Source organism: Phacochoerus africanus, chromosome 15 (assembly GCF_016906955.1).
Source record: "Phacochoerus africanus isolate WHEZ1 chromosome 15, ROS_Pafr_v1, whole genome shotgun sequence".
In the NCBI taxonomy this organism is placed as follows: Eukaryota; Metazoa; Chordata; class Mammalia; order Artiodactyla; family Suidae; genus Phacochoerus; species Phacochoerus africanus.
The window spans coordinates 63438430-63459488 of record NC_062558.1 but is presented as its reverse complement, the minus strand read 5'-3'; the positions used below and the strand labels follow the sequence as shown (position 1 = coordinate 63459488).

Here is a 21059-nt window from a genome sequence, read left to right as displayed (position 1 = left end):
TGAACATCTAGGAAGTACAGATCTTGTGTTCCTAAAACATCTCATTGGGAAGGGTTTACTTTCCATAGGTAAAATTACCATGCAAATGGATTACTAAAAATTTTAAGGTATTATAAATGTTCTTGGTAATATTCATTTTGCAAGAAGAATATCTGTATAGATAGGGCATTAATACTTATGAGCCAGGAACTATATGCTAAACACTTGAGTATGCTTTATATAATGAGAAAATTGCCTAAGGAAATTCTTGGCAAAAATTTTCATTCTGGCCAATGCATTCTTGTTTATTAGCCAAAATGGATTATGCAGGACCATAGAAAATTGCACAATGGGTTATTAGCATTTCCCTATAAACTAGACCATTTCTTCACTTAGATGTGTTTGCACAATTTAAGTGGTTTTCAGACATCCAGTTATAAGATTGGTTCAGAACACAGAATGGAGGCAAAGGAATGATATTATATAATTGAGGCAACATTTAAAAGGAACCTCATCTATAGATTTGTGTACTGTTCTGAGTTCTGAAATAGAAATATAGAATTACAACCCAAGTAGATAATTTCATTCTTAGGGAATTTTTATAGATTAGCTGTCCTTTTACTTGTTAAGAGATATAAATATATCTTTATCAGTACTGGGAAAATAGTAGGGGTATAGGTAAAACATTAAATGTTTGCTGTTTACCCATTTTCTGGCATACTAATATCAGATTTATGTTATATTTAGTAGTGATTGTGGTGACTTCATCAGTGTTTTTCCCACTTTTTGTATTTCATAGTAATGCGTGAAGATATTTTTAAAGCAATTGGCCATCTTTATTAACTAAGGAGAAAATCTTCTGAGATCCTGAAGTAACTATTGTTCTTTAAAAAACATATCCTGGTAGTATATTTTTCAGGGAAGGCAAATGATTTTAACTCCAGATGTTATCCAGTTATTCTTCAAAGTAAATGTCATGAACATGTAGTATTAAAATGCAAATGTATAAAAATATGTGTATCATCCTATGCCTAGTTTTAGTAGAATTAGTGTGCAAGGAGAACCACGGCAATTTAGACTCAAATTCTTTAAAGGAACTTGTCAGTGATTCTACTATACATTAGCAGAGATAGGTATGATAATTACAAGAAAACTTAGGCATATTTCATGCTTGTAAGGTAGCTACTGAGCTTTTTTTTTTTTTCCTACTACCAAAATTTTGTAAGTTATTTCTGATAATATAAATTCTGTAGTACTTTTAGGTTGACATTTTTAACAACTGTCACAGTAAGGGTTAAACATTCTTCACAGGTGTGGAACTGTGCAGGCATGGGTAATGGGAGGATGACTAGATAAGAAATACCATGAGGGTTCTGGTTTTTGTTTTTGTTTTTTCAGATCAGACCTTTGCCTTGCCTTACCATTGTAAATCCATACACTGGACTATATATTTGCGCAATACCTATGATATTTAACTTCTCAAAGAGTACTATTATATTGAAACATAGTAATATGTGGGAGGAGGAGGGAATGAAGGTGAAGAGAAGAGAAAAAAAGATATGATGTAAAAACTAAGTAGAAACTGCTACTCTGTACTTGATTTTTAAGGACTTAGTTCATTATGAACTAGTGGACACTTTTCTTTTTTTGCAGAAGCCCACAAAAGGAAGATAGGATACCAATGGCAGATGAGTACTATGAATACAAGCACATAAAAGCCAAGCTGAGACTATTAGAAGTCCTCATCAGCAAGCAAGATGTGGCCAAAACTATTTGAGGTTCAGGAAATGTTTGTGATCACTTTTACCCAAGATAAGTCAAGTTTATTTTCCTCTGCCATTGTTGCTAAGTAGTTTTGACAACTGAAAATTGAAGCACTTTAGTGGTAGTATTTATTAGCTATTTTTAAGAGGGAGTGGCAAGTGTAATTATAAATGAGTAGAAGGGATTAAAATGGGGGGGGGATACAAATAACAATATAATTGGAAAATAAAGTTCAATCTCCATGCCAAGGAAAAAACTTGGTATAATTATTTCAGAAAAAATCTATTTTATCAAATCTAAATAACATATAGCATCCACCTATTAAATGGGCCACTTGTTAGAGAAAGTCAATTTAGTATCCAAAGATTACTTATATTGACATATGGAAAAGAATGTGGTTTTTAAAAATTAGTAAGAGGAAGAAAAGAAACTTTATTTTATGTAGGAAGGAATACAGCTAGTAAGAATGTAATTTATTTGAAACTCCTAATAGATTTTTAAGTGATAAAAAAAAATCTACTACCTTGTCCTGTAAGTCTGCTAGGCTTTCAGCACCCTAAAATATACTAGAATGTGTCACTGCTAATTTTTTATTTCTATATAAAAATAGCACATTATTTTATCATTTACTTAAAATTTTACATTTCTGATTACCAAAGTTCATTCTGATAGCATGTACTTTGTGAATTACCTTTGTCTATAACTGACAGATATTTATATTAAAATAAAATATTGTATTAAAATTTGAAAATAGGTATTTTGGATAGATGTGTCTGTAGTATATAATCTAATGTGATCATAGTTATGATTGCTAATCTTTTTGTTTACTATAAAATTATATAACTATTTTTCCATTGGGAATGTGTCTTTCTTAATGTTCAAGGTCTATACTTTGTAAAGTCAAAAAACTTTCTCATTAACTGCAGTTGTTCCTCATTCTGTACAAAATGAAAGGTTTGGAAATAGTTTGCTATGACACCTTCGGCAAGAAGCCAGAATACTTTATTTGCTTCATCAACTTTAGTGTATATTGTTTTGTTACTTTGTACTAGACCACATGTTGATTACTTTTGATTTTGTAATAATAAGTAAAAGGTCAACATTTTCTCTCTTGTACCAACCATGTTTGTATTTCTATTTTCTGTAATGTTTAAGCATGATGTTGAACAATTTCACATTTTCATGTAGTTTGGATGGGAAGAATATTGACTATTTCAGAAGCAGACTAGATCAGAGGCAACTATTATTTTCTCTGTAATTACCTGATATTTTATAACTTTTTGGAATCAGAATAATGTCCTTCATAAATTTGTTTAATTAAAGTCATCTACTTAGGACACATACACAACTACTTGAGGTTTACGAACTACATCTTTGATAAGGGAAATGGTTTCGTGACATGTATACAATTAAAATGTAACTCTATATATTCTATAAGATTGTAAATATTTTATACAACAATACAAATAAAATATTTTTCTATTATATTTATTATGTTGAAACACAGTAGTTGTTTCCTGTTAGCTAATATAAATAACATAAATAACACTGTCAAACATGTTGGAAGTGCTGATAATTCTAGGCTTCAAGATTTAACTCATGCTGCAATTACACCCTTTCATGCGGTTTGGAGTTATCCCAATATTTGTTCAGTAGATTAAAATGAGTGCATATTTAAACACCATTTATAAGCCACCATTATCTTGTACTTTGCTAAAGCAGTTTACATAATTGTTTTGTTATGTTTGGCATAAAGGAAAAATAAAAACATTGCAGCATCTAGGCAAGAGAGTGTCAGAAGGACAACTTAGGCTATTTCATCACTGAAAGTAGTGGGAAGGTTAGGGAATAGGAAACACTAAAACAGCTCTGAATGAAATTTGAAAAGTGGCAGTTTGCTTTTGGTGATAGCGGCATGTGCATGCTTCATTGGAAAACATCTGGTGATGAAAATGGACAACAGCTCCTAAGGGAAGAAAAGGGACTAAGAATAAGAAAAATGGGCATTAACGTCCAACACTGATATTACAGGTTTTGCAGCTGGGATCTTTCTTTGCATTTGCAGTAGACAAGCTCATGAGCTGATGACCAGTGATTTCTGCCACAGTGCCTAGAGAAAGATCCACAGGGTCAGTGTAAATGACTTCTAAAATGACATCCTGGGCATGGTGGTAAACCAGCATCCCATCTTCTTCTGTGCAGGTCAAAAATTTATTATCCTTGGAATTTAGTTGCGGAAGGCGCTGCTTACAAAATTCATCTCCTGGTGATCCCACAGGGGCAATAACAAGAATCACATAATGATAAGCAGTGTACATACAGTAGAAGTCCCCAAAGTACAAGTTAGTATTGGGGTTAAAAAGTTTTTCTGCTGCAATCTCAAACCTGTATCTTCCATAAGGTGAATCCTGGGGTGGCTTCCCAGTATTGAATTCAGTGCTGCAGCTGAAGAAGATGCCTTCTAATTTTCCACTGATAGGAGAGCCATGGCTACCACTGTTATCCTTGACAGAGGGCTGCATAGCATTCACATGATGTTCTCTGTAAGAGAAAATAAACATGATCACTGCTTGGAACAATAGTGGTAAAGCTACTGATTTATAGCATTTAATGGTGAGAGGGTCTAAAAGTCATTTGCTTGCTATTAAAGGCCTGAGTGCACTTCCATTCTACTGTCAGACCAAGGGGAATTACCTATAGATGGCTAAATTCTAGCCTTGCCTATAAAGTAAAGTTGCTCTGCTACACACCCTGGAGGTCTTTAATAAATTTCCTGACCAGGAAAACCAAAATGGAATTGGAACTCTTATAGCTGAAATTATAGCCTACTGGATTTCAGAAGTGACTTACTGAAAACTGGACTACAATACTGGTTATGTATGTTGACTATTTCTTTAAAGTAGGCCAGAATTTAGACCTAAAATGAATGTTGTCTGTGTATACTGGCAGAAAAGAATCTTGTTTATTTTGTTTTTGTTTTAGTTTTTTTATCCAGGAACAGTTTACTAATCAGGCCTCTCTCCTGCCTTTTGCTTAGAATAAAGCTGGTTTTTCCTCCCTTTACCCCACTGTCAGATCTATTCTCTATTCTTCTTGCTTTCCACCATGGGCTGGGACTCTCTCATCCAGTTCTTCCTGTCCTTTGGTTCCTTCCATTTCAGTTCTACCAAATGGAGGCATAGTAGGAGACCTAAGGGAGGAAGAGGTAATCCTTGAGCATGTCCACTTCCATCATGCTTCAGAGCCCTGGGGTTGTGGCAGGGCTGGGTTCATCTATATCTCTGACTACTTCTCCTGCTGGATGACCTCTACTCCCCTTCTCTTCCCAATAGTAAAATCTTTCAACTCTCATAATTCCTAGTTGCTTTAGCATCTTTTTATCAGTTGTCTTAACCCTGCCTATACCTCTGTGACAGTACTTCTGTTAAATTTCCTCCACAATTCTCTCTGAGGGTGTGTTTTATTTCTTGCTTGGTTCTTGACTGGCAGGACTTCTAATGAAAATCACAAATTACCACTTAAGCAAGAGAAGGTTCTCCCCGTCAAAATGCTTCTTAAAGAGTCTGTGTCACTTCCAATTAAAAGAACAAGAAAAATCCCCTGAAAGAACAAACAATGAAACAAACTCCAGTCTACCAAATCCCAACTTCAAAAAAGACATAATAAAAATAATGAAGAATTAAGAAAGGCTATCAAAAGAAATGCAAATCACTTTAACAAGAAACTAGAAACTATAAAAAGGAGCTAATTAAAATTAAAATTAGAAAACTCATTTGCCTAGATGAAAGCTGAGCTAAAGGCAATGAATACTAAACTAAACACTGCAGAAGAGCAAATAAGTCATCTGGAAGATAGAATAATGGAAATCACCCAATTGGAACAGCAAAGACAAATGAAAAAGCTGAAAGGAATAATCTAAGACCTAGGATAATATAAAGTAGCCAATATACATATGATAGGGATCCCAGAGGAGAAGAAAGGGAAAAGGGAATCAAAAATGTACTTGAAGAAATTATGGCTGAAAACTTTCCTAACCTAAAGAAACAAGGAGATATCAAGGTATAAGAAGCACAGTGGGTCTCAAACAAGATGAACCCAAACAGGCCTACACCAAAACATTTTATAATTAAAATAGCAAAAGTTAAATAAAAGATTCTAAAGGCAGCAAGAGAAAAACAGACTTAGTTACAAGGGAACTCAAGGCTATCAGCTGATTTCTCTATAATAATGTTGCAGGTCAGAAGTGAGTGGCAAGTTATATTTGAACTCTTGAAAATAAAAATATGCAACCTAGGATACTCTACCTAGCAAGATTATCTTATAGAATAGAAGGAAAAAAGAAAGTACTTCTCAAAAACTCAAAGAATACAGCAATACTATACTAAAAGAGACATTGAAAGGTCTCTATAAATAGAAAAGAAGCACAAATCTATAAGAAAGAAATTCACAGTTGAAAAGTAATCCTTTAAATATGCCAGTACACAGATTTTTTAAAAAGTCAAAAATATTTGTGAAAACAAAAGCTACAAAGAACAGCAAAAGGATAAATGTGAAGATGTAAAAGAGGACATTAAAATCATAAAATGTCAGGGAGGGGAGTAAGAAAATGTAGTTTTTTAAAAGAATGTGTTTGAGCCTTTATGACTACCAGTCTAAAGAAAGTAGGTTTGGTAATGAGTTAACATGCCTGAAAAACAGGGTAACTACACATCAAAACCATATTATACGTTCACAAAAACAAAAAAGGAGAACTTGAGAATAGAAGAAAATAGAATCATCAAACCACAAAAGGAAAAACAAAGAAAAATGAAGACATACAAAATCAACTGGAAAACAAGGTTTAAAATAGCAGTAAATAAACATCTCAACAAATACCTTAAATGTTAATGTACTAAATGCTCCAATCAAAAGACACAGATTGGCTAATAAAACAAAAGGCTAAAATACACTGCCTACAAAAGACCCATTTTAGGGTGAAGGACAGACATAGATTGAAAGTGAGGGGATGGAAAAAGATATTTCATGCAAATGGAAATGACAAGAGAGTGAGGGTAGCAATACTCTTATCAGACAAAATAGACTTTAAAATAAAGGACATAAAGATAGAAAGACACTATATAATGACAAAAGTATAAATACAAGAAGAGTATTACACTTGTTAACATATATGCACCCAATATAGGAGAATCCAAATACATAAAACAAATGCTAACAGACATAAAGGGAGAGAGTGATTGGAATACAATAACAGTAGGAGAATTTAAACCCCACTCACAATGGACATATCTTTGAGACAGAAAATCAATGAGGCAACAGAGATCCTAAATGACACAACATAACAGACTTAATTGATATTTTCAGGACATTACATCCAAAAAAATCAGAATATTCTTTTCAAGTGCACATGAAAGACTGAATCAAGAACAAATAGATACTTTGAACAGATTGATCACTAAAAGTGAAATAGAATCTTTAGTAAACAAAACCCCACAAAACTCCCTGCAAACAAAAGCCCAGTACTGGATGGCTCACTGTGGAATTCTACCAAACATACAAAGAAGAATTTATACTGTTCCTTCTCAAACTTTTCCAAAATTTCAAAGAAGAGGGAATGCTCCTAAAGTTATTCTATGATGCCACCATCACCGTGATACCAAAACCAAAGACAGTAACAAAAAAGAAAATTACACGTCAATATCTTTGATGAATATAGATGCAAAAATTCTTAATAAAATATTAGCCAACTGAATCCAACAACACATAAACTTTGTACATCAAAATCAAGTGGGATTCATCCCAAGGTTACAAGGATGGTTCAACATATGCAAATCAATGATACACCACATCAACAAAAGAAATAACAAAATCATATAATTATCTCAACAGATACAAAAAAGCATTAGATAACATCAACATACATCAATGGTAAAAACTCTTACCAAAGTGGGTATAGAGGGATCATATCTTGACATATTAAAACCTACTATGACAAACCCACAGACAACATAATACTCATTTGATAAGCTGAAAGAAAGCCTTCATAAATCTGGAACAAGACACAGATGCCCACTCTCACTTCTATTCAACACCGTATTGAAAGTCCTAGCCTCAGCACTCAGACAAGAAGAGATAAAATATATCCAAAATGGAAGGGAAACAGTAAAACTGTCATTATATGGAAATGACATGATACAGTGTAGAAAAAATCCTAAAGACCTCACACAAAAATTACTACAACTAAGATTCAGCAGGATAGAAGGATACAAGATTAAAATACAGAAGTCTGTTCCATTTCTTTACACTGTAAGTGAAATACCAGAAAGGTAAAATAATAAAAATCCTTTTTAAAGTTGCATTAAAAAGAATAAAATACTTGGGAATAAGCCTGACCAAGGAGGTGAAAGACCTATGCAGTGAGAACTATAAACACATAAAGAAAACTGAAGATGATTCAAAGAAATGGAAAGATATCCCATGCTTTTGGATTGGAAAAATTAATATTGTTAAAATGGCTATACTACCCAAAGTAATAAACAGATTTAATGTGATCTCTATCATATTACACATGCCATTTTTCACAGAACTGGAATAATTCATAAAACTTATATGGAACTATAAAAGACTCAAAACTGTGAAAGTAATCCTGAGGAGAAAGAACAAAGCTGGAAGCACAACCCTCCCAGACTTCAGACAAGACTACAAATTTATAATAATCAAAAAACAGTGTGGTATCGGCACAAAAACAGACATATGGGTCAATGAAACAAAACAGAGCCCAGAAATAAAGCCACATACCTATGGTCAATTAATCTTCAACAAAGAAGACAAGATTATACAAAAGGAGAAAGAAAGGACAGTCTCTTCAACAAGTGGTGTTGGGAAAGTTGGACAGCAGCATGTAATTCAATGAAATTAGAGCACTCCCTCATACTATACATAAAAATGAAATGAAATCCAAAGGGTTTAAACATTTAAACATGACAGGACACCATAAATATCCTAGAAGAGAATATAGAGAAATCTATCTCTGACATAAATCACAATAATACTTTCTTAGGTCAGTATCCTAAGGCAATTGACATAAAAAAAATAGAAGAGGAACCTAATCAAACTTATAAAATTTTGCACAGAAAAGGAAACCATAAACAAAATGAAAAGACAGCCTACAGACTGGGAGAAAATATTTGCAAATGATGTGACTAACAAGGGACTGATTTCCAAAATACATGAACAGTTCATGCAAAAAACAACCCAATCAAAAAATGGACAGAAGACATAAATAGACACTTCTTCAAAGACATACAAAAGGCCAGTAGACACATGACAGTATGCTCAACATCACTAATTTTTAGAGAAATGCAAGTCAAAATTATGATGAGATATTACCTCACACGGGTCAACTGGTCATCCATTAAAAAGTCTACAAATAACAAACGCCGGTAAAAAGGGAACCTTCCTACACTGTTGGCGGGAGTGTGGCCACTACAGAAAAGAATATGGAGGTTCCTTAAAAAGCTAAAATAAGAGTTGCCATATGATCCAGCAATACCACTCCTGGGCATATATCTGAAAAAAGATGAAAACTTTAATTTGAAAAGATGCATGCACCCCAATCTTCATAGTGGGACTATTTAAAATAGCCAAGAAATGAAAGCCTCCTGAAAATCTATCAGCAGATGGTAGATAAAGATGTGGTTTCCACATACTGGAATACTAATCGGCCATAAAAAAAATGAAATAAAGCCATTTGCAGCAACATGGATGGACCTATAGATTATCATACTAAGTGAAGAAAGTCAGAAAGAGAAAGACAAAAACCATGGGATATCACTTATATGTGGACTCTAATATATGTTACAAATGAACAAAACCAGAAACAAACTCACAGACATAGAAAACAATCTCATGGTTACCAAAGGGGAAAGAAAGGAGGGGGGCAAGGATAAATTAGGGCTTTGGGATTAGCAGATAGTCTACTATACATAAAATAGATCAACAAGTCTACTGTATAGCACAGGAAACTGTATTCAATATCTATAATAAACCATACTGGAAAATATAAAATAGAAGATAGATATATATGTATAACTGAAATGTAATCACTTTGCTATACATACAAATGTAATACAACATTGTGGTTTCAATATACTTCAATAAAAAGGAGAACATCAGTTATGCAACACTATTATTTTACATTACTCTAAGAAAAAAAACCTTGCAATTTCAGTGTGATCCAATGCTTTCTTTTTTCAAAATGTTTTCAGTGTAGTTGATTTACAGTTTTCTATCAATTTCTGCTGTATAGCAAAGTGACCCAGTTACATATACATTCTTTCTCTCACATTATCCTCCATCATGTTCCATCACAAGTGATTAGTTATAGTTCCTTGTGCTATACAGCAGGATTTCATTGCTTAGCCACTCCAAAGGCAATAGTTGGCATCTGCAAACTTCCAACTCCTACTCTATACTATCCTTTACATTTCCCCCTTGGCAAACACAAGTCTGTTCTCCATGTCCATGAGTTTTATTTTTTCTTTTCTTTTTTTATTACTCAATGAATTTATTACATTTATAGTTGTACAATGATCATCACAATCCAGTTTTATAGGATTTCCATCTCACAACCCCAACGCATCCTCCCACCCCCCAAACTGTCTCCTTTGGAAAGCATAATTTTTTCAAAGTCTGTGAGTCAGTATCTGTTCTGCAAAGAAGTTCACTGTGTCCTTTTTTCAGATTCCACATGTCAGTGAAAGCATTTGATGTTTGTTGTCTCATTGTCTGACTGACTTTACTTAGCATGTTAATTTCTAGGCCCATCCATGTTGCTAAAAATGCTGGTATTTCATTTCTTTTAATGGCTGAGTAATATTCCATTGTGTGTATGTGCCACATCTTCTTGATCCACTCCTCTGTTGATGGACACTTAGGTTGTTCCCATGTCTTGGCTATTGTAAATAGTGCTGCAATGAACATTGGAGTACATGTGTCTTTTTCGAGTCATGGTTTTCTCTGGATAGATGCCCAGGAGTGGGATTGCTGGATCAGATGGTAGTTGTATTTTTAGTTTCCTGAGGAAACTCCATACTGTTTTCCACAGTGGTTGCACCAATTTGCAATCCCATCAACAGTGTAATGGGGTTCCTTTTTCTCCACACCTTCTCCAGCCCTTATCGTTTGTAGACTTTTTGATGATGGCCATTCTGGCTGGTGTAAGGTGGTACCTCATAGTGGTTAAGCTGTTGATTGGAGATTTTTCTTTTTTAAGAAAGGCCTGTATAGCTATGAAATGACCTCTAAGCACTTCTTTTGTGACAACCCATACTTTCTGAATGGTTGTCTTGAGTTATTTTTTTAATTTCCTATTTGATATCCTCATTGACCCACTGCTTTTTTATTAGCATGTTGTTTAGTCTCCAGGTAGTCAGTTTTTTTCTCATTTCTTTTCCTATGGTTGATTTCTAGTTTAATGCCATTGTGGTCAGAGAAGATACTTGAATTAATTTCTATAGTCTTAAATTTGTTGAGGTTAGTTTTATGCTCCAGTATGTGTCAATCATTGAGAATATTCCATGTGCGTTTGAAAAGAATATATATTCTGATTTTTTTGACACAATATCCTGAAAATGTCAAGTCTAACATTTTTATTGTGTCATTTAGGATTTATCTCGCCCTATTGATTTTCTGTCTAGGGGATCTGTCCATTGATATGAGTGGGATGTTAAATTCTTCTACTATTATTGTATTCCCATCAATTTTTCCTTTTATGTCCGTTAGTGTTTGTTGTATGTATGTGAGTTCTCCTATGTTAGGGCATATATATTTATAATATCCTCTTCTTGAATTGATCCTTTTATCATTAATTAGTGTCCTACTTTGTCTCTTTATGGCCTTTGTTTTAAAGTCTACTTTGTCTGACATAAGTATTGCAACTCCTGCTTTCCTGTCTTTTCCATGGGAATGAACTATCTTTTTCCATTCTCTCACTTTAAATTTATATGTGCCATTTGCCCTAAGGTGAGTCTCTTTGTAGGCAACATATTGTTGGCTCCTATTTTTTTATCCACTCTGCCACTCCATGTCTGTTGACTGAACATTCAGTCCATTTACACTTAAGGTAATTATTGGTAAATATGTATTTATTGACATTTTAAACATTATTTTCCAATTGATTCTGTATTTCTCCTTTGTTCCTTTTTTTTTTGTTTGGATGATTTCCTTTTATTTTATGCTTGTGTCCTCTTCTTTTTAGTTTTTGTAAATGTATTGTTTGGTTTTGATTTGTGCCCTGTTTTTCAATTATGTTAACCTCTTCCTAAATCCTATATCCTGATAGGTACATAGGCTCAAACACATTCTTTAAAAAAAGTCTAGATTTTCTTACTTTCCATATCTTAATTCCTTTTTTTTAACATCTTCATGTTTATCCTTTGTTGTTACTTGTGTTTTTCCTCTTTTATAATAGGTTTTTTTTTTTCCCTTTTAGATCTATATACTGCCTCAAGCGATTACTTTCCAATTGTGATTTCCTCCTCCTTTATCTTCTTAATCCTTCCTATTTAGAGGAGATCTTTCAGTATTTCTTTTAGATTGGGTTTAGTATTGCTATACTCTTTCAATTTTTGTTTTTTGGAGAAACTATTTCTCCATCTATTTTAAATTATATTCTTCCTTGGTAGCATTCTAGGCTGCAAATTTTTCCCTTTTAGAACTTTGACTATATTTTATCACTCTCTTCTGGCCTATAGTGTTCTGTAGAGAAATCTGCTGATAACCTTACAGGGGTTCCCTTATAATTAGCTGTTTTTCTCTTGCTGCCTTTAGAATCCTCTCCTTATCTTTAACTTTTGCCACTTGTGCTTAATATGTCTTATTGTGGGCCTGTTTGGGTTCAACTTGTTTGGGGCCCTCTGTGATTCCTGTATCCTGATATCTGTTTCCTTTAGAATTGGAAAGTTTTTGACTGTAATTTCTTCAAATATATTTTCAATCCCCTTTTCTCTTTCTTCTCCTTCTGGAATCCCTATTAGGTGTAGATTGGCCCACTTTATATTATCTCATAGTTCTCTTATATTGCTTCCAGGTTTTTTCATTTTGTTTTCTGTCTGCTGTCCTGCTTGGATGATTTCCATTATTCTATCTTCCAAGTCACTAAATTTGTTCCTCTGCATTATTCATTCTGCTCTTCAGTTCCTTTAACTCATCTTTGTCTCTTCAAATGATTTTCTAATTTTCCTGGGTCCTTCCTATAGTTTCTAGTTCCTTTATAAAGTAATCTGCATTACTGTTCATATCCAGTGCTTTCTTTTATATTAAAACATCCTCAACTAAAACAATCTAAAAAAAAAGAGTTTGTGGGTCAGTGAGGTATGACCAGGATCTGTCCTTGCCTTTGGAACAACAATGGATCTCAAATTCTAACACTTGTGATCTACAGAGGGAGCTTATTACAACTGCAGATTCAAGAGAAGACCAAGAAACTGTCACTGATTAGAGGAGAGAAAGAAGACATAATAAATAAATGCTATATGATATCCTGGATGTGGATTCCCACATTTTCACTCTTTTGTTCTTTCTTCCTTCTTGATATTCCAAAATTCCCTTTTTAAAAAGCATTTCCTTCATGTTTCAAACACTTCTATTAGTCATTGTTTTAGGGTGGATAGGCTAATGATAAATTCCCTTACTTTTCCTTCATTTGATCATGGTTGATTCTCTTTCACTCTTAAAAGGATATTTTCCCTTCTGGGTTAACTGTACTCTTTTAGAACTTGAACATATTCTGCCACTTCCTTCTGACCTATTTAGTTGCTACTGCTGCTGCTATCAAATTATTTTTCCTCTATAGATAAAGCCTCTTTTTTATTTGACCATTTTTGGGATTTTTTTCCATGTCTTCAGTTTTCAGGAGTTCATAAAGTGTCTTGGCAAGGATTTCTACATGTTTATCTTGCTTGGGGTTTACTTAAGATTCCTGAGTCTTTAGGTTTATGTCATTTGCCAAATTTGGTTAATATTGAGCTATTATTTACTTGAATACCTTTTCAGTTCCACCCTCATCCTCCTTTCCTTTTTGACTCTGATGAAACAATATTAGCTTTAGTCCCACATGTCCACAAGGTTCTGCTCATTATTTTTTCAATCAATTTTCTCTCTGTTATTTAGTTTGGGTAGTTTCTTTTGTTCCATCTTCAAATTCACTGATTCTTTCATCTCCTTGATTTTGTTGTTGAGCACATCCATGAGGTTTTTTTTTAACCTTAGAGTGTGTTTTTCAGTTCAAAATTTTCCATTTGGTTCTTTACATTTTCTATTTCTTTGCTGTTTTCACTTGTTTCAAGTTGGAGTTGCTTTTTGAAAAACTCACTTTTATAGTGGCTTTAGAAAATCCTAGTCAGATAATTCCAAGATCTGTATTATTTTAGTGTTGGTGTCTGTTGATCATCTTTTCTCATTCAAGTTAAGATTTTCCTGGTTCTTGGTATAATGAATAGACTTCAGTTGAATCCTGTACATTTTGGCTATTATGAGACTAGATCTTATAGTATTTTAGTAGGCCTCTTCTGACTCCACACCAGTGGGGGAAATGGTGGGGGAATCACTTCACTGCTGTCAGGGGATGAGAGTTCAGGTTCTCCAATCAGCCTCAATGACATAGGGCAAGGGGTGTGAGTACTGGGTGGAGGTGAGAGTTTTGGGTCCCTCTAGGCTTCTGCTAATATAGTCTAGCTGGGAGAGGTAGGGGTTTCTCATTACTGCTTCCTATGTGGCCTTCACTGACACTGCAGAAGCAAACCTTATCATCATCCATAGGCTGTGGTACAAGTCCTGGTTTTCACTAGGCCTCTTCTGACACCACCCCAGTGGGGAGGATGATAGGCATCTCATTGCCTCTAGTGGGGGTATAAATCTAAACTTCCCACCTATTCACCCTCCTCTGACACTACTCAGCAAGGGATGAAGGAGGAAGGGATGGTGATTCCTTAGAGTGGGGAGGTGGAAGTCTAGGTTCCCCACTAGGCCTTGGCTGTGGGTGAGGGGCACAATTTTTTTCCCCATGATATTTGGATGGAATAGGGTAGTTATTATCTAAAACATTTCTTTCTTCAAAGCTGTCTCTTAACTGATCATTTGGGAAAACAGAGAAAAACTTCTGGGAAGATTTTTTTTTTTTTGCCTGTGTACTGATGTGAATTGATGGCTTCTCTAGCACCTAGTCCAGAGCTAAAAAGAAAATTCAAGGAGCTCATCACTGTATTGTTCCTTGAGTCCCAAGATCCATAACTGGTTTATCTTCTCTCCACCTTTCAGAGTCTTATGTTTAATATATATAGATATGAAATATCTATCTATCTATCTATCTATATGAATTATATATATAATGTCCAGGGGTTTTAGCTGTACTTAGTGGGAGAAAGGGAGAAATGCATTGATTCCATTTTGTCCTGAATCAAAAATTCTTAACCCTGTTACATTTTCATTAATAAAACCCAATTATTAATATGATACATGTCCTACATGAATCTATAAGTACAATTATATGAAATTATAACAGCAGAAAATATATAAACAAGAATTTAGGCTAGGAGAAATGTCTTAATATCAGTGACTGACATCAATTTTAAGAATATACAATCAAATTCTAGCAACCAAAAAGTACTAGACTACACATGTCTACCAATCTCAGTGGATTCCTGAAGAGAAAACTTTCAGATACAGAAAGGTATTTTAAGGACAATTCGTCTACTTAGTGAACTTGAAGGAGTAAGAGAGAGGAAAGTGGTATTCTGATCTGTGGTAAAGTAAAGCAACATTAATTTAAGAATTCATTTCTAGAAGAAGAGATCATATGGACTGAGTCAGAATTTATCCAGGGCTTCTTCATAATTCATAATTATTTAGAAAGTGAGTCAGGAAAGTCAAAAGTTCCTTTCTTCTTAAGTATTGTGAATAACAAGATGACATTTTAAAATTAATTCTGGTAAAGTGTGCCCTAATTAGACTGCATTACATGAAAATGAAATCATGATCCACTGATGCAAATGCATCTTCAGTTAATACAGCCTTTTAAAAAAGCAATGTTGAAAAATTATACCCATGCCTTGGCAAGTATATTTATTATGTATATATACTTCAGTATATGTATATAAACTGCATCAAAATACAATTCACATGGGTGGATTTTATTATAACTATCATGGAAAAGCCAACAAAGGTAAATTTCCTTGTTAGTAAATACATCTTTTATGCTAGTATGTTGGAATCAATCATACAATATATACAATAACTTTTCCACTTTCCATGATTCTTGTCTTTAACTTTTTACTTCTTGCAAGAATTTTTGAAAGTAGATAGAGCAAAGTCTAGAGTATCTAAGGACCTGAGAACAGAAGGCCAATTCCCATCCAAAGGAAAGAGAAAAATCGGAGAAATACTGACCTCCAGTGGCCACCTAAAAAGACACTGGCAATAATCCAGGAATGTAGATCTAGTACCAATGATGTATTTATTTATTCTACTGATGCATTTATTTATTATTAAAAAATAGAAACAGTGGATCTTTTTTATTTCTAATTTTATGCTTATCAAACATAAATAAATAACTTTCTTGTTGAATATATAAGATCATTCCCATTCAACAATTGAAAGGTATAATAATTTGTGTTCTGTCTCTCAGTTCATTTTCTCTAAGTTATATGAATGGCATCTACCATGAATTATAGAGACTCAAGGTAAATAATTTACTATAAAAGAGAATTATGGAGTAAACCCTGCATTTGTAGGATATTCAAACATAAGGCAGGAAGTTTTCATGATCAAAATATATAAAAATATATGATACTGAAAAGAACTTAATTTGAAGAACACACATGCCGAAATGCACCTCTCGCTTTCTGTTTCCCTTTGCATTTTTGACAGCTCTGAGCTTATTTAGATCTGGAATCATGATCTTGATTTAAGAAAAACTAAAGAGTCATGAAGCAAACAAACAAAAAACCCCAAAAACTTACTAAATTTTTTTTTTCATATACAATCTTTTCAAGAATACTTTAGAGTTTAAAGTGAGATCAAGGCTTTTAAAATGACAAACTATAGGGAATTCTGTGAAAAGCTTTAGAACCTATACAGCATTTATCAAGCTAAAAGCTTCAGTCTCACTTAAAACACACATCTGCCTATTTATTCTCCTGAATATTTTTCTACAAATATGAAAGCGCTGTAAGTCTTAAAACTACCTGTGACATGGAATTTTTTTGAATTCTTGTAAACTGCTTCCAGGGATAAACATATATTCTCAGAAATATAGCTGAACAGTAAAATTCAAAAGTAAAGAAAGGAGATTTTCCTCATGAATAATTAACCCAAGATAATGGCTAAGAGATTTCTCTACATAGGCAGAAGCCTGAAAATTTCCTCTCATTCATCCTTTTAAAAATTTTCATGAAACAGTCACCCTTTTAAAAATTCTCTCTTACTCAATGATCCACAAGAGGAGGAGAAAATTTGGTAGATGGTATGAGACAGAAGGCACTCTGTTATTGGGAATTAGAGGTTGAATGTGTACCTGCAAATGAAATGCTCATCCATCTCAACCCTGGGGGTTTAAGATCTTCCGTTCAAATAGATAGGAATTGGTATGACAAATGATTATGGAAAGGACTCTAAGTCAAGTGGAAAAAAAAATCCTTTGATTCGACTTTTTCTACTTAATGATTCTGGGAATAAAAGTCAGTATAAATAACTATTTTGAGAAGAAAACTAAAATTGCTATTTTGCAGGAGCAGATTTGAGGGAAAACTGAGCCTCGAGGGAAACCTGAGCCTCAAATTTGGAATGACACTTGGTAAAGCAAATCAGTATATATTTTTGATTCTTACCGAATATAGTCAAAATATTCTTTGTGCTGGTTACGATAAAAAACAGAAAATTTAAGCATTCGTCCTGAAATCACTTCAGCCTTCTCCAATAGCTGTGTGAGATGAACTTTTGAATAATCTGAAAAAAACAGCAGATTATTAAAAATACATTATCAAAAGTATTAAGTATACATGCTTAATAAATTATAGATTATAAAAATTCACTTTTAGGAAATTCATCTTAGTGAGTAGGAAATTGCACTTAGAAAACATTCATTGCCTTTGTGTGCCACATTTTTTTCTTTCTACAAAAATATTTTTGTCATAGTTTATTGGTTGTTTGGTTGCTTTTTAGAATACCTTTGCATTTTTTTCACACATTGAAATTAAACATCCCGAAACCAAAATATTAAACAAGGAATACAGTCTCTGTACAACCAAGTCATGAAAATGAACCCTACTAGCCTTCCTTCAGTCAGGTGATAAATCAAATAAAAGAAGCTGTAGCCTGCAATCAGTAGCAAATGAAATTTAAAGACGTAATAATAATAACTTCCTTTTAATTTACTTCTTAAATCTATGAGATTGGCAAGGTAGATTAAGTATGACCATTTTATTGCTGCAGAGACTGAGGTTTTTATCACAGTTTGCCAAATGTTCATGAAGCTAGTAACTTAGAGACTCGGCCTTTGGATTCTAGTTAGTAGTTTTGGAGTATGTAAGACTCATGAAAGTCTAAAGCATCTGTCAAGGTAACCTGATCTTTTCACCAAATTTTTGTTTTGATAATTGAGGATTGTTGTCAAATCTTCTGTACTCAAATCTAGGCAACAATTTTGGTCTATAAAGATTTTAAGACTTTCCAAACAAAAGTAGCCCAGTTGAACTACTCATGGTAGCAATGTTTGTATACCCACTGCTTCACTGGCTCAACAAACATTTATTGAGAGTAGAACATACGAGGAACAAGGCATCATGCAAAATTATACGACCAGGTTAAAAGATTAAAAAAATATTCTTCTTACTCTCAAAGAATTCACAGCCTAAGGGAAGAGCTAAATATACAGACAACTAAGTCTCATCTCTGTCCATTAGTCAGTGCATTCTATTTTATTTCTAATACTTTGTATAGGGCATAGCCCACAGCATGTGCTCTAAATTTTGAATTAGATGTTTAGATTAAAAACAATTTATATAAAATATTGACTCAAAATTTACAGAGTCAAGGTTATTAATAAAGCTGAGGTGAAACAGGCTCTTAATTATTTTAATAAGTTGAAACAAGTTTGAATAGCTTAAGTTCCTCTGAGATGTTACTCATGGAAATAAAAATGCAAAATAGTTTATAGAAAAATACTGTGGAACGTTTAAAAACTTGCATTTTCCTAGTTACTACCCTATAAGTTCTTTAGAAGATTTAGAGAATACAGCTGAATAAAAGAGCAACAGAGAGATCACTCTAAAGGAAAGTAAGAAGACATAAGATTTTTCTTTATATACCTAGATATAAAACATGTACTCATGTAGTTATATAGAACTGAGTGTATTTGTGTGTGTATCTAGATTAGATAGATTATTTCTGAACTGAAAATGCCAAAGGTCTTCCCCTTTCCCTAATGTCAAATGGGGTTTTAGTGGGTAACTTATAGCTCTTTTAATGAACAAATACTACGGTACTGTATGGTGTAGTCCTATGGAAAATAGCAGGTGATAAAAAAATGTCAAATGATATCAGGTCTTATTTAGGTTAATCCTCCCTGCTAGGATGCAATAAAAGCAAATAGGGAGATGTGTAAAAATATTAAACATGATGTAGATTCCAAGGAAATATTTTAATTCAGGAAAAAAATGAGGGGTACATTAATTCTAATATGACACATCACATACAGATAAAAATTATATCAATGAGAATTCTTTACACATTATTCTTTACACAATACTGAAATCATTACCTATTTAATTACTGAACACTGGATATGATGTATACCATATTTCATCTATTCTAAAATGTATTTTTTCATATTTTATCATCTCTGAGTCTGACAATAAATGTGATAGAAAAATAATTTCACAGCTTAATTGGCAGTTTAATTTTTTCTTAACAATATATAAAATGGTGGACCTTTTAAGCAATGATGTCTCAGGAAAAAATACAGTATCAGAGAGTACTATTTTCCTTGCTTTCATATGTTAAGGATGTTGCAATCCTAATTCCTCATAGTAATTTCCTCATTGGAAAAAACAAAAAGGGTTGAAGTTAAAAATCACAATAACTTAGAATTAAAACTTCAACCATTCTACATATCTACATGAGACATTTTATACTGAGTTTGGGATTAAGAAAAACAGAAGATAATGAGATAAAGCAGTAGCTAAGCATGTAGAGAGTCTAAAATAATTCCAAGTGTGAGGCTATGGAAAAAAAAGAGCTGATTTATCTGAAGGATGCCTCAGCTGTGGAAAGTTGCTAAGCAACCTGCAATAGGTGAGGCAAATTGTTTTAAGACTTCTACAAGCTCCTTTCTGTTGAAACAAACATTCAACCTCTCTTCACAATTATGGAGGAAACAATCACCTAAACAAAGAAGAGGAAACAAAGCCCTATTCAAAGGGACAAAAGGAGTGGATGGCAGATATATTCAGGCAGAGATATCTTTGTGTCCCTTCACCCCCTTTTAAGTGCTCAATAAATATTGTTTCTTGATTGAATGAATAAACAAATAGATAAAGGCCTAAGATGAATGGTAACATTTACAACCCAGTGGAATATTAAAGTACAGTTCAAGACCAAAGGGCTTTCCACATCAGGTATTCCCAATGCCAAATGGCTAGGAAAGGCTTTCTACTGAAGCAAAGACACACACACAAGTTTAGAGGGAGATCTTCAGCATTTAAGTGAAAAATCCAGTAACATTTTTGCCAGGTACAGTCATTAAGATTTGCCTCCACTCCCTTAAAGGAGAGAATGATGTTCCTGGCTTTTTTCTTTCAAGACTTGTGAAAATAAGTAACAGAAAAAAAAAAAAGGAAGAAAAAAACTCACTCACTCAAAATAAATTTCAAAATATGCTGAGGATAGCTCTACTACTCAGCTGTAGAAAAGAACAAAATAATGCCATTTGCAGCAACACGGATGCAACTAGAGATTCTCATACTAAGTGCAGTAAATCAGAAAGAGGAATAAAAATACCATATAATATCACTTATATGTAGAATCTAAAATATGGCACAAATGAACCTATCTACAAAATGGAAACAGACTCACAGACAGAGAACAGACTTGTGGTTGCCAAGGGGGAGGTGGGAGGGAAATGGATGAACTGGGAGTTTGGGGTTAGTAGAGGTAAACTATTACATTTAGAATGGAGGTCCTGCAGTAAAGCCCAGGGAACTATATCCAATCTCTTGGGATAGAACATGATGGAAGATAGTATCAGAATATATACGTATGTTTGG

General features: G+C 33.6%; 2 protein-coding genes across 8 annotated transcripts in view; one reads left to right on the top strand and one right to left on the bottom strand.

The window, feature by feature from the left end:
- Positions 1-3230, top strand: part of FAM13C (family with sequence similarity 13 member C) — a 130745-nt gene extending 127515 nt beyond the window's left edge. For all 7 annotated transcript variants that reach the window (XM_047760435.1, XM_047760433.1, XM_047760432.1 and 4 more), the window contains one exon: positions 1633-3230. In XM_047760435.1, coding sequence (XP_047616391.1) covers positions 1633-1756 — 124 coding nt within the window. In that variant the 3' untranslated portion in view covers positions 1757-3230. The remainder of the gene's footprint in view (positions 1-1632) is intronic.
- Positions 3216-21059, bottom strand: part of PHYHIPL (phytanoyl-CoA 2-hydroxylase interacting protein like) — an 89621-nt gene continuing 71777 nt past the window's right edge. Inside the window, exons 4-5 of the mRNA XM_047760436.1 lie at positions 17625-17742; positions 3216-4284 (exon numbers count right to left, since the gene is read on the bottom strand). Coding sequence (XP_047616392.1) covers positions 3750-4284; positions 17625-17742 — 653 coding nt within the window. The 3' untranslated portion in view covers positions 3216-3749. The remainder of the gene's footprint in view (positions 4285-17624; positions 17743-21059) is intronic.